Source organism: Hemitrygon akajei, chromosome 17 (genome assembly GCF_048418815.1).
Source record: "Hemitrygon akajei chromosome 17, sHemAka1.3, whole genome shotgun sequence".
Taxonomy (NCBI): Eukaryota; Metazoa; Chordata; class Chondrichthyes; order Myliobatiformes; family Dasyatidae; genus Hemitrygon; species Hemitrygon akajei.
Window position 1 is genome coordinate 58,355,983 of NC_133140.1, and position 26,313 is coordinate 58,382,295.

At 39.1% G+C, this 26,313-nt stretch overlaps 1 protein-coding gene across 1 annotated transcript in view; it reads left to right on the forward strand.

Moving 5' to 3' along the window:
• The window catches only part of ankrd11 (ankyrin repeat domain 11), a 163,237-nt gene that overhangs the window by 53,259 nt on the left and 83,665 nt on the right, over nucleotides 1–26,313 (forward strand). Inside the window, exons 3-4 of the mRNA XM_073070221.1 lie at nucleotides 20,219–20,365; nucleotides 23,350–23,491. Of these exons, the coding sequence (XP_072926322.1) occupies nucleotides 20,279–20,365; nucleotides 23,350–23,491 (229 nt within the window). The 5' untranslated portion in view covers nucleotides 20,219–20,278. The remainder of the gene's footprint in view (nucleotides 1–20,218; nucleotides 20,366–23,349; nucleotides 23,492–26,313) is intronic.

Sequence of the window (26,313 nt, forward strand, 5' to 3'; positions counted from 1 at the left end):
ATAGCAAAATAAAACCAGCAAAATAGCAATGGCTCCAGGTTGCCAGCCATTTTAATTCTTCTTCCCATTCCCATAATGACATGTCTCTCACCTGCCTTCTCCAAAGCTAAGCTGAGGCTAAATGCAAAGTGGAGGAACAGCTCATTCAGTTTGTGGAGCCCATAACCTGGAGGCATGAACATTGAATTCTCCAACTTTAACTCCTCCCACTGATGCCGCTCCCTACCTCCCTCCCTTAATTCCATGATCGATCTTTCGCTCATCAGATTCTGTCATCTTCAGCCCTTCGTGTCCTGACAGCTACTGATCAGACCTCCTTGCCTCACCTGGATCCACCTATTACCTGCTTGCCCACCCCTTCCCTCCACTTTTTTTTATACTGACTGGCTGTCTCCCTTCTATCTTTCAGTCCAGATAAAGGGTTTCTTGACCTGAAACATTTCCCTCTGCAACCTGTTTTATCTGTTGCTAAAGATACAAGGCACTTAAATATTTTTGAATTCAGAGGTTTACTATTTGAAGAATATTGAATCTTGAGTTGCCACTTACCAATTTGGCATAGCATAGTAGCTATAATTATAACCCAGATCTTGGCTGGTGTTTTGGTTGTAACAAAAACAACATTTGAATGACATACTTTTTTGATTTGCTGCAATATTATCAGTGTTGGGGTTTGTGAGATTTTCTTTGCCCGCTTTACAGAAGTTGCCAGTGTACTTATAATCTTCATCTGATTTGTTCTTGTGCTCATTCTCCTAGAATGGAATGTAGTCTTGCTTGGGGTGAAAAGAGGATTGTTTTAATAATTAAAAAACACTAGACACTCTTCGTCACTGTATCAGGTACACACAGTTAATGCAAATATCTAATCAGCCAATTATGTGGCGGCTACTCAGTGCATAAAAGCATGCAGACTTTGTCAAGAGGTTCAGTCCAAATGTTCAGACCAAGTATCAGGATGGGGGAAGAAATGGGATCTGAGTGACTTTGATGTGGAATGATTGTTGGTGCCAGACAGGGTGGTTTGAGTATCCCTGAAACTGCATGACAGTCTCCAGAGTTTACAGAGAACAGTACAAAAAAAAAACCCCCAAAAAATAACTTCTGGTGAATGGCAGTTCTGTATTTGAAAATGCCTTGTTAGTGAGAGAGGTCAGAGAAGAATGGCCAGATTGGTTCAAGCTGACTGGAAGGCGACAGTAACTCAAATAACCACATTTTTTTGAGTGGGCAGAAGAGCATCTCTGAATGCACAACATGTTAAACCTTAAAGTGGATGGGTTACAGAAGCAGAAGACCATAAACGTACACACAGTGGCCAGTTTATTAGGTACAGGGCATTTCAAGAACAAGACTATGGAAAAAGTTTTCCGTAATCATTTTTTACAGTGATAATTGACAGGCCTTTCAATCCACGTTTAGATGGTTTGGCAGAAAAGCGAGCATCTCAGAAAATGGTTACATTGCTTAAAGGTTTCCATATGATTGTCATGATGCGTCTGTCAATGTCAAAACCATATTATTTCCATATCTTATTTTCTGAAGGAATGGTGTGATGAGCTAGTTAATTTGAACTGCTGCAGTTTTTAATGCAAAAGTACCCAATTCTGGCTCCATGCATTATAAAAATGCAATATATTCAAGTTGAGATAATGTGACACAAGGTATTTCAGCTGTAAGCCGCCATTGTTTGCTGTGAATATGCTGAAAGCATGTGACCTGAACTTTTGGGCACTAACCCTCAGTGGCAAGGACGTGCAATATAATATTGTCTTATGGATGGAATATAACAATAAGCTGTTAAGTCTCTAAGGACTTGGAATGTTCCTGATGGAAGAAATATTCATTAATTGCTTATTTTTTTAAATTTGTAAAAATAATTAATATTGAAAGTTTCAATCATGTAAGAAAGGGATTAAACCTGCTTTTGAACTCCATTCCCCTCTCATACTTTTTGGTGGGCAAATTCACAGCAACTGGTGTGCCTCTAGTCTACTGTACTCAAGAAATGTGGTGAGTGGATATCTTATGATGGTTCACCTGTGCACACGTCAACCCATCACCAAAGGAGTTGTGCAGATCAGGAGCCCTGACAAAAAATATCAAGCTTGAGAGATCTGATCCACATGCTATTTTGCCTCTTATAGAATAAGTGCAAGAACTGTTGAAGGTTTTTTTTTGAGCAGTCAAAACAAAAGGATTGGTTCATTTTGGTCCTCAGGGTCAAGAGAAAAAGAGTTCAACACTGTATTGAAAGAAGTTGAATCTTTGACCTTGGTATTATGTTTGATCTACCAACTGGAGAATATGCTACTGCTATTAAAAATTGCTTGATGTTTCAATCAGTTAAGGACTACCTTGATGTCTGAGGCGGTCACTCTCTAAACCGTGGCTCTCTTGAATTATGTTTGTACCAAAGTGTCAATAGGTGGTGAAGCCAAGTGATCTAATTTTGTGTGCTATTTTCACCTTGTCTTTAATATCTTCCAACAGCTGGGCACATCTACCTGCTAATTTCAAAGGGAAATATTTTTTTAACAAAATTTGAGTCTGTCACACAGAACTATTGTTTACAACTGTAAATGCTCGAAGTGCGCATGAAAATTTATCCTCAACCTAGTTTTCATTTGCCAGCTGGTGGCATAGTGGCATCAGTGCCGGACTTCGGAGTAAAGGCTCCCGAGTTCGAATCCAGCCGGCTCCCTTGCATGCTTTCCATCCATGCTGGGTTGAGTGTCGAGCTAGCAACTCGGTCTCATAAAAACAAGAAAGCCTGCTTAAAAAAAAAACACCGTCATGACGGCATCCCGATGACTCCACTCGGAGTTAAGGGCTTTCTTCTTCTAGTTTTCATTCAGTCACTCTTTCCCACCTTGACAGTTAAACATAAAATCATGGATTCTATCTAGTATGTATTTTGGAAAATACACCAGTTAGAACATAGAATAGTACAGCACATTACAGGCCCTTTGGCCCACAATGTTGTGCCGACCCTCAAACCCTGCCTCCCATATAACCCCCCCACCTTAAATTCCTCCATATACCTGTCTAGTAGTCTCTTAAACTTTACTAGTGTATCTGCCTCCACCACTGACTCAGGCAGTGCATTCCACGCACCAACCACTCTCTGAGTAAAAAACTTTCCTCTAATATCCCCCTTGAACTTCCCTCCCCTTACCTTAAAGCCATGTCCTCTTGTACTGAACAGTGCTGCCCTGGGGAAGAGGTGCTGGCTATACACTCTATCTATTCCTCTTAATATCTTGTACACCTCTATCATGTCTCCTCTCATCCTCCTCCTCTCTAAAGAGTAAAGCCCTAGCTCCCTTAATCTCTGATCATAATCCATAATCTCTAAACCAGGTAGCATCCTGGTAAATCTCCTCTGAACCCTTTCCAATGCTTCCACATCCTTCCTAGTGTGGCGACCGGAACTGGACACAGCACTCCAAGTGTGGCCTAACCAGAGTTTTATAGAGCTGCATCATTACATCGCGTCTCTTAAACTCTATCCCTCGACTTACGAAAGCTAACATCCCATAAGCTTTCTTAACTACCCTATCTACCTGTGAGGCAACTTTCAGGGATCTGTGGACATGTACCCCCAGATCCCTCTGTGCCTCCACACTACCAAGTATCCTGCCATTTACTTTGTACTCTGCCTTGGAGTTTGTCCTTCCAAAGTGTACCACCTCACACTTCTCCAGGTTGAACTCCATCTGCCACTTCTCAGCCCACTTCTGCATTCTGTCAATGTCTCTCTGCAATCTTTGACAATTCTCTGCACTATCCACAACACCACCAACCTTTGTGACATCTGCAAACTTGCCAACCCACCCTTTCACCCCCACATCCAGGTCGTTAATAAAAATCATGAAAAGTAGAGGTCCCAGAACAGCTTTAGAGCTCAAAACAGGTTTAGAGCTCATCTAAACCTAATTCAATGTCAGTTAATTATTTTTCATGTAAAACAATGCAAGCTTTTTTTTCAAAATACAGAGAATTGCTGAAATCTAGGGATGAGACCTGCAAAAAAAAATTTAATGGTGGATTCCAGGTAACTGGTAAACATTGGGGCCTGTACATTCTGGGCCAATTAAGTGGCTGCCCCAATTAGTTGAAGTTTAATGGAAATGTTTTAAAAGGGTATAAAAAAGACAAACTACCATTTAACTGAGTAACAAATTATGTATTTAAATGAAACGCAGAACAAATTAGAACACTGTCGATGTTACTACAGGTAAATTGTATTGGGTCCTAATAGTTATCAACAGAGGAATTCCTCCATCCAGTGTACGCTGCCATGTTCTTTTGATTGGATCTAAATGAACAAAATCAATGCAGTCACCTAGTGCAGAAAATGGACTACTTTCATACAATGCTTTCAACAATTACATCTTCAGATCTTAATTTTCATTGTAACATTTAAAATGATTGTTGATACCTTCAAATTCTATGTAGTTCCTAAATTGTTGAAGTAATAGTCATTTCATTTTCACTCTCAGCTGTTTCTGGCATCCCCAAGCCTGAATGCTTGAAGTCGCAGTGAGCAAAGCAGTTCTGAATTGCCTTATTGCTTATTTCTCGTCAACTATCAGTGATAAGAATTACAGCTTTTTGAACACAAACACACACTACTGATACTGACTGGAAACTGTTTGTCAATGGCTTCCTGTCCTAATTAAGTGGCATAGTGTCCCAAATGAGTGAAGTGAATCCAGGCTATTTTCTCCATTAGTTTTTGATCTTTAATAGTTGCCCAAAGAAGTGGCTGTCTCAATTAACCGGTGGTCTAATTAATGGGAATCCACTGTATTGAGGCCATGGTCTTAATATAATAGACAGTGGCATTATACCTCATCATCCAGCATGCTATGTAAAGGGCATTTGTTCTATAGTCACCTTTCGAGATGCATGCTTTACTGCATTTATTTATTTGGCTGAAATTGTGTTGTTTTGTAAATTAATGGCAGACTTACAGGCAAAGTATTTATGCTGTACCCAACCCATTCCTGAAGAATTGAGAAAATGGTGTTGTTAGGGAAATTAATTTGCTAAGAAAATCCAATTAAAGTTGATCACAAGTAAATTGGACACAGACTTCGAAGTGACTAGAGAATACCTTTATTCATGAATAAGGGAAGAATGATTCACTAACAGTGCAATTGCCAGTCTTAAAAAAAACACAATAGTCTTAACCTCTTCTATAAATTCTCACAAAGTCAATTTACATCAGCCAAAGTTTAAAAATAAGTCAGTCCTGTATAACTTACTGCATTCTACAGTTTAGACAGCCAGCCTGTGCTGTCCCACAGTTTGTCATTTTTACAACTCACAGAGATAGGTTGTTATTCATCCTTGAAATTAAGATAGATTTATTGCAAGCATATTGAGAATCCAAGGTCAGATAGTGAATCTTTATTTATTATATCATAGGAAGTTCATTAATTCCATAAATCGATTGTTTATTAAAGTTCAAAGAAATAATTTGTTTTACATGTTGGTACCTGACATGAAGGAAAACCAGGACACCCCTTAATGGTCAGAGACTTGACAGCTTACAGAATCCTTCTCAACAATTTATGACCTTCAGTGTCTTCATCTTGTTTACGCAGCTGTATTATGCACTGAGATTTAGAGGCTAGTACTAGGTAGATGGTTTCTTAATTAAGGTGCAGGGCATTAGCAACTCATATTTTAACTCTTTATTCAGAATTTTCTTCCACAGCGCTTGCTCTTCAGTTTGTTTCCAGGCATTACCTATTTGATCACATTTAAGTTAGTGCCATGAGATTTTGTTATTCAATATTCAGGGTTTTGGCTTACGATTTTACTCTCTTCGCTGATGGTTACACCAGTCTTCATCCACTGGGGATACCAGAGTGACCCTGATGATTATTGCCAGGTGTTCAGTTTATTTGGAGAACAGGACGTTGTATTGAGTGACACAGTGACTTAGCAGTTAGTTCTTCTGCCTCACCACAGCCCTAGGCACTTGCACTCAATCCTGGTTTCTTGTGCTGTCTGAGTGGATCCTGTACATTGCCTTGTTTGTTCACATAAATGAGTATTACAACCAGGAATTTTGATCAATTTAACTGACAATTTTTATTTGTGAATCACATGCTCTTTTTTCCCCCCACAGTAGAGCCCAAAAAACAGTGAAAATTGTAAAGCATGAAAAACTAAAAATTCAAAAACTAAAATGTGAGCAGTTGAAAAGTTTACTTTTGCTCTTTGCTCAATACTTTGTTGAACCAACTCTTGCTGCTATTACAGCCAGTAGTCTTTCTGGATGTGTCTCCATTAGCTTTGCACAATGTGATGGCACAAAATTGCTCAATCTATGTCAGGTTAATGGGGGAAGTGGCAGTGGACAGCAATCTTGAGGTCTTGCTTGAGATCTTCAATCAGGTTAAGGTCAGGACTCTGGGCCAATCAAGCACGACGATTTTCTTCATGTGAAGCCACTCCATGGTTGTTTTAGCAGTGAGCTTCTTCCCCAGTTTAAGCTTTCTGGCAGAGGCTAGCAGGTTTTAAATCCAGGATCTCTGTGCGTTTAACAGCATTCATCTTCCCATTAAGCCTTACCAGATTTCCAGTCCCTACTGCTCAAAAGCATTCCTATAGCATAATACTTTTCCCACCATACTTTCCAGTAGGGATGATGTTACCTAGCTGATGTGCAGTATTAGATTTGCGACACATGTACCACTTGAGAGCAGAACATTCCACTTTAATCTCAACCAACTACAAAATGTATCTTCTAAGTGATACTATGCATAATCTTAATGGGCAAGGGTGTCTTTTTTTACCTAGGGCTTCCTCCTTGCCACTCTTCCATAAGTACCCTTTTTGTACAAGCTGGCCCAGAGTCACAGTAGCCTCTTGTGCAAGTGTCATTCTTCTCTGGCAACTAAGTTTAAATGGACAGCCTGACCTAGGCAGTCTGGCTGTGGTTTCATATTTTTTTTCCACTTTTTCATGATGGACTTCACTGAGCTCCAAGGTCTGTTCTCTGCTTTTGAGATGGTATAGTACATTTCTCCAGATTTGTGATTCTCATTTCCCTGAGTTGTCTTGAATGCTCTTTTGTCTTTGGTCTGTTGAAAATGTACCATATCGTTGGACCTGACAGAGAGAAATAGTCATCCTCCAATTTTCTACAACAACAAATTTGGTGAGTGAGTCAGGTAATATGCAGTGTTGCACTGAGGAAAGTTAGCATAGTAATTACAAAGGGGACGAATACTTTTTCAGCTTCACAATTTTGGTTTTTAATTTTTAGTAAATTGTTGACAGGTTTTGGATTTTTTTCTTTTGATGCACAATGTTTTGTAGGTTAGCTCAAAATTTACTTCAATATGTTTAAAAATGTAGAAAATGAGAGTAAAATATGAAAATAGTTGTGGGGACTGAAACAACACACACAAAATGCTGGTGGAACACAGCAGGCCAGGCAGCATCTATAGGGAGAAGCACTGTTGACGTTTCGGGCCGAGACCCTTCGTCAGGAGGCTTGTGGGGGCTGAGTATGTTTTCAAGCACTGTAATACTCTTCTGAAGATCAGTGAAAACAGCAAACTGTCTTTAGAAAATAAGTCGCATGTTTAAACTGATATTCTGGTGTCTATTTTAGTTTTTAAAAAAATTAAGTATGCAATGCAAAATTGAAGCATGTTGTTTTAAAAATAATTTGACAGTTTTGTGAAGTATTGATGCTTAAAGCTGATTGTTATACATTTTTTAATTTGGGTAGTATTGTTACAGAACCAGAGTAGTGTGTTTCCATATACTGTACTTGCATCAACCCTGGAGGATGGTGACTTTCACAAATGAGACACAGCTGCACATGCCTGAGCAATTCAGCATGTTACTATGGGAATAGTCCTTCCAGTGAGATAAGAGTGTCAATATTGTAGGTTGTATCAGGCTTGGATTCAAAATAGTAACAAATTAACTGAAACCCTAAACCTAGTTGCTCTATTTTTCCTTAAAATCAGTTGCTACAGTTTATAAAAAAATAAGCTATAAAATCTGCTAACTGTAACGAGGGATATGTGCAGGATTCCAGGTTCTTGTATTTCACCTAAATGATTAGATCGTCCAAAAGTAATCAGATTTTCATATCCTCCTCACTTTCCCTTTCACTTCTTTCATGTTATCTTTGTGTATCATTTTTACTGCAGTACTACACGACTAATGTCATATTGGAACCTACATCTACATCTTCATCTTCTGCAGGATGTAACATTTATCTGTTCAAAGTGGAGGTGGAATTCCAGAAGTATCCTATATCAAGAGAGCTGTTGTTAGGAAATTCCAACATTTTGGTGAAGGTATGTAGTGGATGAAACCTGAGGGTGTGCTCAGCCTTTACACTTATGACTGTGTGGCTTGCTGCACCTTCAGACGACACCACTGTCGTAGGCTGAATCAAAGGTGATGACAAATCAGCATATAGGAGGGAAATTGAAAATCTGGCTGAGTGCTGTCACATCAACAACCTCGCACTCAATGTCAGCAAGACCAAGGAGCTGATTATTTACTTTAGGAGGAGGAAATAAGATGTCCATGAGCTTGTCCTTATTGGAGGGTCGGCAACTTTAAATTCCTCAGTGTTAGAATTTCAGTGTTAGAATGTCTTGGGCCTAGTGAAGAAAGCACATCAACGCCTCTGTTTACTTAGGATTCAAGACTCTTACTATCTAGGAAGTGCTCCCTTCTCGCTGTTGCCATCAGATGAAGGTCAGGAGCCTCAGGACCTGCACTACCAGGTTCAGGAACAGTTATTGCCCCTCAGCCATCAGGCTGCTGAACCAAAGGGAATTACTTCACTCAACTTTGTTTGCTCCATCCTTGAAATGTTCCCACAGCCTATGGACTCATTTTCAAGGACTCTTCATCTCATGTTCTCGATGTTTATTGGTCATTTATTATTATTATTTATTTCTTTTTGTATTTGCACGGTTTATTGTCTTTGCACACTGGTTGAATGCCCAAATTGGTGAGGTGTTTCATTGATTTTGTTGTGGTTATTATTCTATTATAGATTTCTTGAGTATGCCCACAAGAAAATGAGTGTCAGGGTTGTATATAGTGAGGTATATGTACTTTGATAATTTATTTTGAACTTTGAAAACTCCAATATTCTGGCATTTATTGTTTTGAGAATTATGATGAATTGGCATCTCACTCAGTCAATAGTGTGGAACGAGCCAGGGGTCAGGAGTACAAATGGATGTGCAGTTGTAACCAGGGTTTTGGAATGTGGCTGGGACCAGGTTCAAGACTGGAACAAGCGTGTGTGGTCTGAACCTGCGTTAAAGAGTCTAGAACGTTAAAGGTCAGGAACAGGGGTAGGCCTTGCAGCTTAAGATGGAACCTGTAGTGCTGGTATATTCCCAGCTCCCTTTTAAACTTACTGGGTTCACAACAAAATTTATAATACCACTCTGTAACATGTAGCATAACTTTATCACATTTGTTATGTCTTGGGTGTTACAGAGTGACATCCAATCATCCTGAAAATCTGTCTGAATGGCAGGTAAACAAGAGCTCTCCTTTGTTATCCAGGTAGACATGACAATAATAAACCAATTACTAATCTGACACGGTTTGACCTTCCAGACCAGTCTACCACCAGGACTCTTGCCAATGGCCTTGTTGAAGTTCATGTAAACAAAATCTTCTACCATCAGGGATCATGGAATCCCAAGAGGCAAATTGGATGTTGTTCCAAAATGTAACATAAATAAAGCAAAGCCCTTAATTCCTGAACTTGTGCATCCTTGCATTAAACACCAATGTGCTGTGTCTGGTCATATTTTTGTTGAATCAATAGTCACACATCCCTCAGTGAGGTAATGCTTTATAGTTCCCCATTTAAAAAAAAATGTTTTGCTATCTGTTCTACCAAAATGAATAACCTTGTATGCCCCCTCATTGCTTATTTGAATAAATTGTTTATCCCTCTTTGCAGATTCTCTATCTGTTTCTCTCCTCAGTTTCCCACATAGCTCTTGCCAACAAATTTATGAATTTGTTGTACTGATTCCTTTTTTTAATTGTAGAAGCTTGGGGCTTACTGTTAGCTCTGTGGCACCTCATGTGAAACAGTCTGCAGACTTGCAAAACTTTGAATTGATATTAGATCTCCATCCATAATGTTCATTATTTCTTTATCTGCACAGTGGTGCTTTACCTACTGAGTTCTTCCAGCAGGGTTTTGCTTCAGAGATTTTGTTACACAACCTGTCTCTGTGTCCTTATGCAACAGTTTTCATGTGGCCTTTGAAAATGGAGGATATTGTTTCTACCTCTTTAGCTTTTCTCTCCTTGTTTATTGTTTTCTTCCCTTGTCTGTTTTATTGTTTTTGTGAAAAAATGCTTCTGATCTTGCCTGACTCAAGTGTAATTTCCATACCTGCTCCAATGTAACAATCTTTTGGATAGATCTGATGTTTTTCAGAAAATTGTTTGTCGTCTACTATTTTATGAATGCTCTCTTTTAAAAGGGGCCTTACAGTTGCTACTTCGCAACCAAATAATTTTTTTGAATAGTTGTCACTGTTGGAACAATTATCTCTGTTGCCACTTCTGTAGTCCACATGAAGGGGCTCATTTCTAAATGTCATGTTTATTTCCTCTCCACAGATGCTACCTGACCTGCTGAGACCCTCAGCATTTTGTGTGTTGCTCAAGATTTCCAGCATCTGCAGAATCTCTTGTGTATTTATTCTGTATTCCCTTGCTTGATTCCTCTTCACAGATTTCTAAGGATGGAATTCCATTTTTTACATTTATGACTGCCTAATTGTTCATGGAATTGTACAGCACAGAAATGCCAACCCACCTCATAGATGCCAGTAATGAGGGTCATATCTTCTATCCCTTCCTATCTAAGTACCTGTCCAAATTCCTTTTAAATGTTGTGATTGTATCTGGAATCACCTCCTCCTTTGGCAGTCTATTTCTGATATTCAGCACACACTATGGAAAAATCTTACCCCCTCAGATCTCCTTTAAATTTCTCCACTCTTGCTTTTAACCTGATTCTCCTCCCCAGTAAAAAGTTTACTGACTGTCTTTCCTGTCTGTGCCCCTCATAATTTTATAAACCTTTACAAGGTTACTCCTAGGCCTATGTCCCAGTGAGAATAAACTGAGTTTATCCAATCTCTCATAACTACAGTCATTCATTTCAGGCAGTATTCTGATGAACCATTTGTGCATTTTCTCTATTGCTGTCATATCCTTCCCGTAGGATGTGTCTGAAACTGTACCCAAAACTTCATGTGCAGTTGAACCGACATTTCAAGAAAACCAAGTTTCTTGTTCACTACTCTTATTCACCTATGTTGCCACTTTTGGGAAGCCATTAACTTGCACCTCAAGGTCTCGACATTAATGCTGCTAAGGTGTCGACTCTGTGTTATACCAGAATTTGGCCTTCCACAGTGCATTATTTCATACCTGTCTGGGTTAAATATCATTTTTCACCACTGTGTCCATCTATTTTGTCCATATCTTTAGATGATCTTCTTTGCTATCTGTGACACCACAAATTTTTGCGTCATCTGCCAAATTGTATCTCTTAGATTCACATCCAAGTTATTTGTTTATACACATGATATAGCCCACCGCCAGCAACCTGGTGAGATAGGCATAGAAAACTACAGCACAAAAACAGGCCCTTTGGCCCCGCTAGTTAATGCTGAACCCTTAAGGGCATACATTAACATATCTGTCCAACCACATGAAGTCAATTTCGGCGGTCTAGGTGGATCACATTGACAATGAGATCCAACCAGGAAGGCGGTTCTGCAACATTTCGTGGAGAGTGAAGGCATAGAAGTAGTCAAGGCTTCCACTGCAGCCAAGGAGGACCCCAGTTGTGATGACTACTTGTACCACTGGACCCGGACTTCTGAGGTCAAGAGAGTGGAACTGCTGTAGTGCCACAGCAGCACAGCAGAGTCTCTTTCATGAGGGGAGTGAGGCTCTCTCCCTCTTCATTTTAATTAATTTTTACGCGAGTACCATTGAGAGTGTCCCACCCAGCTGCATCACCACCTGGTACAGGAATTGCAAGGCATCTGACCGCAAGACCTCACAAAGGATTGCAAAGGCTGCTGGAAGAATTGTCAAGGTCTCTCCTTCACTCATTAGAGATACTTATCAGGAATCAGTACTGATGAACTCATTAGAGATACTTATCAGGAATCAGTACTGATGAAGTTCTCAGCCCAAAACATCATTCTCCTTCATAAATGCTGCTCGACCTACTGAGCTTCTCCAGCATTTTGTGTATGTGCCATTTCTTCACTGGCTTTCTGGGAAGCTTTGAATGCATCTAATTCAGATCTGGTAATATAACAAATTAAAAATGTTATATTGTTAATTTTCTCCATTTCTGCATAGCATTAATATGATATTCTTCTTTCCTTATTTCACTCCCTATATTATTCACTGTGTTGGCGCGTGGCCTAGTGGGCAAGGCATCAGACTAGTAACCTGAAGGTCACTGGTTCGAGCCTCAGCTGAGGCAGCGTGTTTGTGTCCTTGAGCAAGGCACTTAACAACACATTGCTCTGCGACGACACCGGTGTCAAGCTGCATGGGTCCTAGTGCCCTTCCCTTGGACAACATCGGTGGCGTGGAGAGGGGAAGGCCTGCAGCTTGGGCAACTGCCGGTTTCCCATACAACCCTGCCCAGGCCTGCGCCCTGGAAACTCCAGGCGCAGATCCATGGTCTCTTGAGACCGACGGATGCCACCACCATTATTCACTTGTGTGAAGATAAATGCAAGCTATTTATTCAGCAGTTTAAATAAAATATGCCTCCATGGCTGAACTATTAGCCTATTCTCCTTTAAGAGGATCTACTCCTCCTTATCCTTCATGTATTTATGGATCATCTTTGTGATTTCTTTTACTGTATTCTATAACAATATCTTGTATTATTTACCCTGAAAGTAGATATTTCCTGTCCATTATATCCTATTGTAACAATATAAAATTGGCCTAGAAACTCCCAGTTTATCTTTGTACATTTCCTCAATTACACTAAATCACACTGAACTATGATCACTCACAAGCAAGAGAAAATCTGCAGATGCTGGAAATTGAAGCAACACAATTGCAAAAGCAACTCAGCAGGCCAGGCAGCATCTATGGAAAAGAGTAAACAGTTGACGTTTTGGGCCGAGACCCTTCATCAGGACTGGAGAAAAAAGATAAGAAATCAGGGTAAGCAAATAAGGGGAGGAAAGGAAGAAATACAAGGTAATGATAGGTGAAACTGGGTGGGGGAAGGGGGAATCCGATAGAGGACAGAAGCCATGGAAAAGGGGGAGGGACCACCAAAGGTGTTGGGGAGGTAAGGAGATAAAGTGAGAGAGGCAAACCGGAGTGGGGAATGGTGAGCTGAGGGGCATTACTGGAAGTCTGAGAATTCGATGTCTATGCCATCAGGTTGGAGGCTGCTCAACCAGAATATAAGGTGTTGCTCCTCCATCCTAAGTGTGGCCTCATCATAGCAGTAGAGGAGGCATGGACTGGTGTCGGAATTAAAATGGGTGGCCACTGGGAGATCCTGCTTTTTCTGGCAGATGGAGCATAAATGCTTAGTGAAGCGGTTTATCAATCTACATTGGGTCTCACAGATATACAGGAGGCCATGCCGGGAGCACCAGATACGGTAGATGACCCCAACAGACTCTCAGGTGAGGTGTAGCCTCACCTGGAAGAGTCTGTTTGGAGCCCTGAATTGGAGTGAGGGAGGTGGTGTAGGGGCAGGTGTGGCACTTGATCTGGTTGCAAGGATAAGTTCTAGGAGGAGATAAGTGGGGAGGGACAAATGGGCAAAGACATAATGAGCGGTCTCTATAGAAAGCTGGGGGAGCGAGGAAGATGTGTTTTGGTGGTGGGATCCCGTTGGAGATGGCGGAAGTTATGGAGAATTATGTGCTAGGCGTGGAGACTAGGTGAGGATAAGAGGAACCCTCTCCCTGGTGGGGTGAGGGCAATATGTGCAAAATGGAAGAGATGTGGTTGGATTTTTTTTGGCCCAACAGGATTTGATCAGTTCTCAATAGCAACACTAACCCTGTTTCTCCCATTTATTTTCTTGTAATCTATTCTCTTTCAGAATTGAGGGCAGTAGGTTGATCGGCCTTGATCTTGTTGAATGGTGGACGAGGCTTAAAGGACTCCTATCGTGTATTTATTTTTTAAATACTGTATTGATTTCAAGAAATCTATTCTTGCTATACTATTTTTAATGTTTGCTGTCTTAGTTAATGTTAGATGGTTGAAATCAGTTGAGATTTTTGCTTTATTTTTATAAGGAATCTTTCAATCTTTGCTCTTCTATATTGCCCTGACAGTTTGGAGGTCCGTCGTGTGTAGACTGTAGAGCTTCAGCCTCTTGTTTCCTCTCTTCACCATTTCCACCCCCATCTGTGCACCCCCAAACCCAGGAATGGGCACAGACTTCTCTTGTTTCTTTCCTTCACTTCCTACTCAGCTGAAGACTGCTTTCCACCTCTCATGCTTTCTCCTGTTCAGAGCCAGATATTCATTGTGCTCCAGACACTTGAGTAGTTCTGCTGTTGTCTTGGTGGTTTCTCCATTTGTATTGATTGTATCTTAAAAATTAAAAAAAACGCTGTTCCGATGTATCATTGATGAGTATACTTTTTTGGTGAGCTAAGAACTGATGTTAATCTTAAAAAGCTAGTATAAATAAAACTATGAATTCACTGCTGAAATTGTCTCATTCATTGCACTGGTCCTTATTACTTTTCACGGTTGACTTCTGCATGTTTATGGCGCCCTCTGCTTTTTGAAATAGCCATTATTGCAGCATATTTAATGGAAGTAGACTTGATTAAAAATCTATTTTTCCTATTTATTCTCCCTATTCTAAATGGCAAATGGTTGTCTAAAGTCTCTCAGGCCCAATAGCTTGGAGGAATGCACCTCCTTGTTTTTTCCCCGCACAATGGTTAATAACCAGTATGGCATATTTCCACGAGTACAGAGTATATCAAAGACCATCTTCTTGCGTCAGCCGCAGTTTATAATATAAGAAAGAGGAATAACAATGACTTTGGCACTGCAGCCATCCAAAGTGGCCGAATTATTATGTCTTTGCAGGCAATCTGAAGCCTAGTGCAGTCTTAGCCATACGTGAATTAAACAAGAGGAAGAAGAACAGTGACACTAGTAAAGCTCAGCATCAGCGATCAGTTCTGCACTGAATTGGTGGTTATTTGTAGTCTTTGGCTCAGCACGTTTCAGACTTGCGTAAATTTTTAGCTAGCTTTAGAAGGACAAAGTAAGATGGGAGTCAAGTACCATAACATTTGGCCTTCCATTCTACCACTGAATGTGCCATTTGGCTTAGTGGTGGAACACATGGACAGATCCATGATAAAACTGAATGGCTGGGTGCACCAGAACCTGCAGGTGTAAGAAACCTTAAACCTTAAGGGTAAATGGTTTACTAACCTTATTTTATTTAACTATTTGCAAGCACTTTGTCTCAAATTTATTAATTAAGCTGTTTGATAAATGTCCTTGATTTATAAGATTAGGGAGAGAGAGTATGACGGTCTGTCCCGCTTGATGATGTTGGAGTTCCGGGTCACAGGCAAGGTTTAATTGACGCAGTTTGTGGATTGGATTCTGTCGTTCACGTTATGCTGGGTTTCTGGTCGTGTTTTTTATGTTGCTATTCTAGCTGACTTTGAATTGGGGCAGTCTGCAGATAATGAACACTAGTTGAACTGAATATGCCTGGTCTCTTTGTATTTTTGTGTTTTATATTCTGTGTTTTTCGTTTTTTTTTGTTACCATTTGCACAATTTGTTTCTTTGCATGCAGGGAGGAGGGTTTGATGTTTTTCTTTTCAGTGGGTTCCATGATTTTCTTTTGTTTTGTGGCTATAGAGAAGATAAGTCTCAGGGTTGTATACTGTATTCATACTTTGATACTAGATGTACTCTGAATATTTATAGAAGACCTGTAAAATCATTGCATAAGCTTAACAGTGAGTTTTCAAAAGCTATCTGCATATTCATGGATTGTTCCTTAAAATCCAGCACCTAAATCCTTATCCCTTTATGGAACCTACCTATCTCCTGGAAAACTTTGGGTACCAATTGTCAACCTTTCATATTTACAAGAGGTTTGTGTATAAAAAGGAAACTAAGCTCACTCATAAACTCATTCTCCATTCAATATATGTATACATTATCCTGTGGAGTTGTATAACTTGAAGGCTGGATACATGCATTAAGATGATAATGTCAGTGTTACCCCTCGACTAATACATGACTAAAGCCTCCAAAGGAATGAAATTTCCCCATTGTGCTAATACTCACCAGGTCATTTTTTAAAATAGGTTTTTGCCTTCTAAGCCCAAGTTGCACTGACTTGTAAGAGGCACCACCTAAGCATCAGGACAACAATGAAGTAATTTTTCATTAGTTCCCATAGTAACAGCTCCCTGTGTTTATGTACCAAAGCTTTTCAGATGCTTTTGTCAATGGCAAGCAGGTAGTAGCCGGCAACTTAATACAATTCCTTTTTAGTTTACTGAATGTAGATTTAGTTTCTTAGCTTCCTGACCATTGTTCTGGTAACTTGGTTTTGTGATGGTTGAAAACATTACTTAAAAGACGCTCCTTTACTGCTGTAGTTGTTAGATCCTGAATATTAAACAGTTGATAAGAGAAACAGTGAGTTATTTCTCAATTTGAAAAACTGTAGACTAGGATTCATTTAAGAGGCAAGCATGCTATTTTTTTGAATTTTATTGAAATAAATCAGCAGGAATATATCCAGACAAAAGCAATTTGAAACATTGTTGTCTGTTCCTGTGTTTTGGAGTGAAGGGAATGTTGTAAAATTTTATTGACCATTAGTAATAGTAATTTAATAACAAGAGCAATTGGTTAATTACTTGAAGTAGACCGTCCTTTAAAACTTGTTTAAATTTTACCTTTTCCTGAAAATAAAGAATTTACAGTAGTAAAATGTATCATTCAACCCAGATAATTTATTTTATTATAGGTTTAGCACAAGTCTCTTGCTCCTCTTCATTTAACTATAACCCTTTATTTCCTTTGAGTTTTCATCTAGCTCCTCCTCAAATACACCCTCACTTTGCCTTAGGGACCTAATAAATTGGCCACTGGGTGTTCATTTGTGGTCATCAGCTGCTGTAGCCCATCCACTTCAAGGTTCAGTGTGTTGTGCGTTCAGAGATGCTCTGCGGCACACAAGTCAAGTCACTTTTTATTGTCATTTCGACCATAACTGCTGGTACAGTACACAGTAAAAACGAGACAATGTTTTTCAGGGCCTTGGTGCTACATGAGCAATACAAAAACTACACTAAACTACGTTCACCACTGTTGTAATATGTGGTTATTTGAGTTACTCTCGCCTTCCTGTCGTTTGAACCAGTTTGGGCATTTTCCTCTGACCTCTCTCATTAATAGGAAGTTTTTTGCCACAAAACTGCTGCTTACTTGGATGTATTTTTTATTTTGCAACACTAGAAACTGTTGTCTGTGAAAATCCCAGGAGATCAGCAGTTTCTGATGTACTCAAACAATTCTGTTTGGCACCAACAATCGCTCCATGGTCAAAGTTACTTGGATCAAATTTCTTCCCCGTTCTGTTGTTTGGTCTGAACATTAGGACTGAAGGTCTTAACCGTGTTTGCATACTTTTAGGCAATGAGCTGCTGCCACATGATTGGCTGATTAGATACAGTGGATTACGGTTAATTGGGACATAACAGGACCAGTACATTTTGGCTCAATTAGTGGCTGCCTCAAGTAGCCTAAGTTCCATGGAAATAGTTAAAAAGGTATTAAAAATAAATTAGCTACCATTTAATTGATTAACAAATTAGGTATGTAAATTAAATTTAGAACAAATTAGAATGCTACCCATACTATGACATACTATAAAACTGTTTTAGTTCTGAATATTTATCAATGGAGGAATTTTATCCAGTGTATGTTGCTGTGTCCTTTTGATTGACTATAAATGAACAAAATCAGCGCAGATTCCCAGTGCAGATACCTTCATTCTGCCTTAATACAATGCTTTTGACAATTATATTCTCAAAATCTTCACTTCCATTGTATCATTCGAGATGATTGATGTTCCCTTAATTCTTCATAGCTTCTAATTGGTTGAATTAGCACTCCTGGCTGTTTCTGGTATCTCCAAATTTGAATGCTTGAAACTGCAGTGACAAAAATCACTGCTTTTTGAACACAAACACACGAAACTGGTAGTTCTAAGCACGGTATAGTGTCTAATGGTCACATAAGTGCACACAACTGATACTAGTTAGAAGCTATTTGGCAACAGTCTCCTGACCCAATTAAGTGGCATAATGTCCCAAATACAAGAAGGGAATCCCAGCTATTGTCCTGATTAGCTTTCTCCCGTGGGAGTTGAGGTGTGAGGGGTTGGGGGTATACCCCCTGAAAGTAAATATGAAAGAATAAAGTGCCACGTGGGTGGCAAAACATTAGAACTTTGAAAATGTAAAGACAGTAATGGTACCAACTGTAAAGAATTGAAAGTCTTTGAATGGTTATTGTATATAATTTTATTTTGGAATAAAGTATATTTTGTTTAATTTAAAAAAAAGATTAGCTTTTGATCTTTAAGAGTTGTCCCAAATAAGTGGCTGCCCTGATTAACTGATGCCCCAATTAACCAGATTTGGCCACTGATTTTGCACCCACACTGTTTGCCTCAGCTACTTGTGTTGCTTACGAGTTCCACTCTGCACTGAATAATTTATCCCAAATTCATTATTGCAATTAACTCAATTAATTGTAATTTATATTATGATTTGCCTTTGGAAATGGACAAAATAACTAGGGTGATATACAGGCATGCTTCTGGCATCAAAGGTGTCTGAGATGGCAGTCATTCATTTTTCTTTGAAATGTTAGTTTTTAAACTTCAATTACTCCCAACATAAACTTAAAGTTCACAAAAAATGGTTAGGCTTTTCCTAATTGCATTTTTGTGGCCTTGTATTGGCTAAAACTAAAGAATATCAGAATAGTTGTGGAGTATAAATTGAGGAATTTAGTTAATGATAACATTAAGGTTTTCGCATGTATTTTGTATTGATTCATTGTAATTTTATAGATTTCATTTGATTTGAATTGTAAGAATTCTAAAACCAATAAATTCAGCATAACATTGGCTCATTGCTTGTAACTGTGCCACACACACACACACACACACACACACACACACACACACACACACACACACACACACACAGACACAGACACAGACACAGACACAGACACAGACACACACATACACATACCTCTGGAGGAACTCAGCAGGCCAAGCAGCATCTATGGAAAAAAGCGAACAGTGGACGTTTCTGGACGAGGCATCCTGATGAAGAGACTCAGCCGGAAATGTTGACCATTTCCTCTTTTCCATAGATGCTGCCTAACTGGCTGAGTTCCTCCAGCATTTTGTGTGTATTGCTTTGGATTGCCAGCATCTGCAGATTTTCTCATGTTTATACTTCCAGCAATTTTTCAGAAAATGAAAATGTGCGCCTAAAGTATATTTTCATGAAAATGTTGATACACAATATTGGTGTATTTGAAAATTGAACTAATTTTCTGACTTGGGCTATGTTGCTTGTTTATCTAGAAACAAAACCCTATAATTATGGCTCTTCATTATTTCACCTGCAAACCACTGACCTTTGCCACTTCCTTCCAAAACTGAGGGGAAAAGTCAGTGAATTTACAACTATATTTCCAGAGAATAGAGTGTGTTCAGTAATTTGCTGTAAAATAACTGTACATTAAGTAGTGCACTTCACTGTTGACTTCTTTGATGGCAAATGCAGAAGAGGTAAAACCATTTCATTTCCACAATTATCAGTTGAAATTTTAATACAATGATGAGCAATGTTGAAATTGGAAGTATTTTAAATTCTTGGTGTGTAAGAATAAAATAATTAAGCCCCCCTTCCCCTTTGCACTTTATCTGAAAATCTGCCAGAATTGAAAGGAAATTTTTGAGTTGATTTCCATCAGAGTTGCTTTTTTTAAATACTTTGAAATGCTTTAAATTTTGGCAGGGAAGTTACTTGCTGATTTAAAATTGGATGCTCTAATTAGTATTTTATTTGTCATAGACTGTCGATGATGATGCAATAGATGCTTGAATGAGGTGACAGCCTAGGGAAGGAGGAACGATGCCCAAGGGTGGGTGTTCTAAAACACCACAGTCGGAAGATTATCCGCTCAGCATCGATATGGTTGAGAAACAATCAGGGAAGAAGGTAAGAGCACCGAACAACTAAGAATATGAAATTATTACTTTGGCTTTCATCAGTATTTGGGAGTGATATCATTAGACTGTTATCTAACAGTCCTGTTGGAAGTTTTTATGATACTGAATGTTTTAAAGGTGGATGGGAGCAAAAAATGTGTTGAGCAGAAAAGGACTCAAGTTACTTTACATCTGTTGCAAAGTCAGGTTTTTTTTTAGTTATAATAGCAACATGAACATGTTTTAGTGGATAAGTTGTTAGAGTAAATGTAATAAAAATGGAGGCATTAAGGAATCTGCCGCTGTTGAAAGTGAATGAATTTCTGAGACTGTTGAAATGTATCCCCAGCTGTTAAATGAAGGAAGTAATTGAAGATGTTTCTGAATATGATTTTGTAATGCTCTCTGGTTATAGGAATGGTGCCAATGAATCGGAGTTCTGCTGACAATCATATAGCACCGAGGTAGCCCATTGAGGCCTAGAACCTTACTGCATGAGAAGGGCCATTCGGCCTTCCATGTCCATGCTATTCATTGGACATGCATTCATATTAGATTTATCTTCCTGCACTTGGCCATTAGGCAACAGTTTTAGCATTGCATACACTTCAAATTCACCACATGACAGGAAAGATGTGACTGCAATGGAGCAGGTGCAGAAGAAATGTTAGAGGATGTGGGATGTTGCCAGCAATAGAATATTGTAGCAATGAAGAAAAATTGGATAGCTATGTTTTTTAAGAGCAGATTTGGTAAGCCCCACCAATGGTTACCCTACCAAACTGAGGTGTAAAAATCAGGGGTGAAGATTAAATAAAAAAGTCTTTTCACCTTTTAAGCAGGGATTTAAATGCTAGGGAATTAAATTTAATATACTTGCTGAAAGGATTAGAGGCAAGATGAGAAGCTTGCCTTGTTCCTAGTGTACTTCAAAAGCCTGGAATTCTTTACTTAAAAGTCTGATAGTGGAAGAAATACTGTTTATTTTTAGAAAATAATTGGATGTGCACTTGAAAAGCTGTCACCTACTAGGTTGTGGACCTCAGATTTCAGATTATTTATTATATGTACATCGGAACACAGTGAAGTGTGCCGCTTGCGTTCACAACCAATACAACTCAAGGATGTGTTGAGACAGCCCCGCAGGTATCACGGCATATTCACAGTGTTCATTTGAACAACGCAGAGCACAACATCAGCAGAACGAGACCCATTCCTCCCTCCCACCCATACAAAAACAGTCAGTCGAACCCCAGCACAGACTATCTCCAGCCTTCAACTTCCAGTAGTCTCACGTATTTGCAGACTTCGGGCATTTGACTTTCACAGTGAATTGCAGACTTAGGGCCCTGGTAACTTCCGATTGACCTTTGGACCAAACACACAAAGGCCCATAACTGTTGCTGGAGAAGAAACAGATGAGGGAATCTGCTGGAAGTACATCATTGATGGGAGGGATCAAGGACTAGGAATTACTCAAAATGTTAGGGAAAAGAATTAAGAGTGACAGACAAGATTTCTCTATGCAGCTTCTGGTTGGAATTTTGGGTGGATTGCCTGCATTTGTGTTTTGGCTGTGACCTTCGAGATGGAGCAGGATGAATTTCTGACAAGTAAAATTTGACAAGACTGTGGCAAAGGGGCTGAGGGGTGGAACTGGTTACCCTGGTGGGTAGCATGGACATAATAGACTGAATGACATCTTATGATTTTACTTTGTGAAGGTGGAATTAAGTGAGGTAGCTCTTTTTCAATTGCACCATTGTGATGGGCTGAATGTCCCCCAATGTTGTTGTCACGTTCTAACACTTTGTTTGGTTAAGCCATTACTGTCATACTACAGCCCAGTAGACTGCAGTGATAATTCCTTGACTTGCTTTCACTACATGGACCAGATCTGAAATTGGTCAGAACTAAGTGGTGTTTTAGGGAAACAAAATGTAAGTGATTTGTCTTTATACTTGACGTAACCACCATTTATTTAGATATATTTAGTACCGTAGATTCCGGACTACAGAGCGCACCTGATTAAAAGCCGCAGGCTCTAATTTTAGAAATAAAATCAATTTTTTAATTGTAAAGGCTGCACCGGATTTTAGGCCGCACCGCTACTTTTAAATATACATACGTATCGGTAACACAAATTACGTTGCATATACTTTTTTACTGAACAGCACGAACAACATTCCAATATCTCCTAGCGACTGGTAAAAATATATATACTGCAGCCTACCAGGAAAAGTTATTGATCGACTTTAACTTAAAAGCAGCGTTTTCGCTCGGGTCTAATCGGGTCTGACGCGCTTGCGCAATGCGATCGGGTCTAATCGGGTCTGACGCGCTTGCGCAATGCGATCGGGTCTAATCGGGTCTGACGCGCTTGCGCATTGCGATCGGGTCTAATCGGGTCTGACGCGCTTGCGCAATGCGATCGGGTCTAATCAGGTCTGACGCGCTCGGGTCTTGCTTTTCTTCGAGTATTTTCCATGTTGATGAGGGTGAGTACAAATGACTGATTTACAATAATTGTGAAAGTGCGCTTGATTTATCGTACAATTTCATTGGACCTCTGTGAACTACTCATCAATTTTATTGGTCTACTGTTACGAGGCAAAATGTTTACGAGGCGGCATGAAAAAAAAACATGTATTAGCCGCTCTGGATTATAGGCCGCAGAGTTCAAAGCTGTTCAAAATGTGGGGGAAAAGTAGCGGCTTATAATCCGGAATCTACGGTAATTTATAACATATAGAGGCAACTCTTTCATTTGAATAGTTTTTTCCAGTGCGATGCTTTCATGATGACATGAGGATCGATAGATTCATAGTAGATATGAGAGATAATAAGCAGACAGAAGTCTTGAATTGCAGCTCATGCAAATTTTATATTCAGGAAATTTTATTTTGGGATTCAGTGTCGTGTAGTTTGCAACGATGTTGGTGAATAAAACTTCCTTCAAATGGCTTTTGAGTTGTACATCTGTTTCTAATCCAGGATAAGGAAAAAATCTCATGTAACAAGACTCCAAAGTTGGACAGGAGTGATGGAGGGAAGGAGGTGAAAGAGAAGGCATCAAAGAGGAAACTGCCTTTTACTATTGGGGTTAACAGCTGTGATCAGAAGGACTCGGACACTGGTAAGTGGGAGATTTGCCAAAGGTGGATTTGAGCAAGGTTTTCTGGAAAATTTATATCTAATGCTGCAGTTTCGAGCACATCTGAGTATTATTATTATGCATTATTTTACATTGTGTTTACTTGTTAAGTTTGGCTTCACCTGTACAGTTTAGTTTTCCCGATTTCATAATGTATCATTGAAAAATATATCATAGCTAATCTTTTTGGTATGTCTTTGAAAGAACACACATTTAGATTTTGTGTTGTGCGCTCCAATACTGGACTATAATTTTGGCCAGACTTCATGAAAATGAAAAAGTTGGAAGGCAACTTCATCTCAAGACTGGAAACTTGTGAGTAGTGATGTGCCACAGGGATCGGTGTTGGATCTGTCGTTGTTTATCATCAATATTAATAATGCGGTAAACTAGTTCAGCAGATTTGTGGAAGACACCCAGATTATGAATTAAAGACAGCAAGGAAGGCTATCAAAGCATGCAAAGTGATCTGAACCAGCTGGGAAAGTGGCAGTTAGAATTTAATGCCGTCAAGTGTGAGGTGTTGCACTTTGGCAGGTCAAATCAGGGTAAAACTTGCACAGTAAATGGTAAGGCATTGAGGTGTGTGGTAGAACAAAAGGGCTTGGGATAATTCCTGAAAGTGGCATCACGGGTAGATAGGGCAGTAAAGAAAGCTTTCACCACATCGGTCTTCATAAATCAGTGCAATAAGTACAGGAGTTGGGATGTTGTGTTCAAGTTGCATAAGATGTTGGTGAGGCCAAATTTAAAGTATTGTGTACATTTTTGTTCACCTATCTACAGGGAAGATATCAATAGCCTTGTAAAGGTGCAGAGAAAATTTACGCAGCTGTTGCCATTTCAAAAGGACCATTGTTATAAGGAAAGTTTAAATGGGTTCTGTCTTTATTCCCTGGAGCACAGGTGAATAAAGGCAGGTCTTTTGGTAGAATTCAATATTATGAGTATAGCTAGGAAGAATGCTTTCTGGCTTTTTCCCTCTGAGGTTAGGTGAGACTAGAACTAGAGGTCATAGGTTTAGGGTAAAAGGTGAAGTATTTAAAGGGAATCTGAGGGGGAACTACTTCATTCAAAAGGTGGTGCAAATGTGAACCGAGCTGTCAGCAGAAGTGATGGATGTGTGTTTAATTGTAACATTTAAGAGAGTTTTAACTGTTACATGGATGAGAAAGGTACGGAGGGCTATGGTCCAAATTCCGGTGTTTGGGACTAAGCAGAGATTGGGTTGGTATGGACTGGATAGGTCGAAGGGCCTGTTTTATGCTGTGGTGCTCTATGACTCGAGACTTAATAAATTATATAAATATTGAAATTGACCTTTGAATGGAAGAATCAGAGCTTTAGACCAGAAGATGCCATAGGAAGACTGATATAAATTGGGCATCAAAATTACCCAGTCTTCTGAAGTTTGAGAGAATTAATTTTGGGGCCGTCAGATACTGAGAAGTGTGGATAAACAGCGAGTCTGTGAAGTGTACATGCATACATGCATTGAAGGTTTTCAAGCAGGTAGTGTTTTGAAAGGTATTGAAAGTGCAAGCTGTTGTTTACTGAAGCATAGAATTTAAGCCTATTGAGACTATTCCCAACTTCATAGACAAGAAAAAAAACTGGGTAAGTCAAGAAGTTACAGGATGAATATGGTGACATGAGATTGTAAAGGAGGTTTAAATTTGTTGCTAGGCTTGGGAAATTTTAGTTCTAAGATTAGCAATGTTGATTTTGTTTATTTTTCGAATCGAAGGATGTTGAGGTGAGATTTAATCTATGCACAAGAATGAAAGGCATGGATATTCATATTAAATGACACATCCTTTACTTAATAACTTGGGTATTAAAACTATTAATACCTAAAACTATTGCATGATATTCACCAAAATCATTTTTTTTCAAGAATGAGTGGTAAGGATCTGGAACCTTCTGCCTCAGAAGACCATCCCAAAAGTAGAGGGTTTAATACCAGAACTCCCATGCAAATTACAGCATGGGCATAGAAGGCCAACTTGCTGTCTCCTATGTTATGAACTTCTACGTTGCTATAAGTTCACAGACTGATGCTACAGATCTGTCCATGAATAATTCAAAATTAGATTTGTATGTTTAACTTTATCGTTTTCTATCAATTCTTATTGGGGGTGAAAAAAACTTTTATAACTTGTCCTGCCTTGCAGTAAAATTGCTTGTAACTAAGTTTAATATTGCATCAACAGAACTGTTTAGTAATCTAAAGATTTATCTTATACAGAATGATTCAATCTTGTATTCATAATTATATTTGTAAATGTCATTTGAATATGGTGACCACTGTATTCTTTCACTTTTCTGCTTGGAGTTGTTTATTTGTAAAATACTTTGCCAGAGTATGTAGTATAGTATTTTGCAATTGTATAATTAGTAAAATGGATAATTCTTGCACAGCCATAATATGTAGTTTTGATATACTGTACATTCTGAGAAGAAATTATCCTATCATGTAAAAATAATGTAATTTCTAAAGTTATTTTCAAAAGTAACAAAGAAGTGACAGTTGAGCCTCCCCCCCCCCCCCCCACCAAGATATAAAATTCTTTATTTTTGATCGCTTATATGCTATATTATAGGCTGATAGCTCATTTTCTTTAGAGTAGATTGCCTGGCTGTATTATGTCAGAGGCAAAGAGTACAGGTCACACTAAGAGAAGAAATGGGTTATCTTACAACATGAGTAAATCAGATTGAAATTTGTAATAACCTAATATCTTTTGTCATCATTTCCTCGTGGTAATTTTCAAGTCAGCAGATTTGTTTTGAATTTTCTTTCA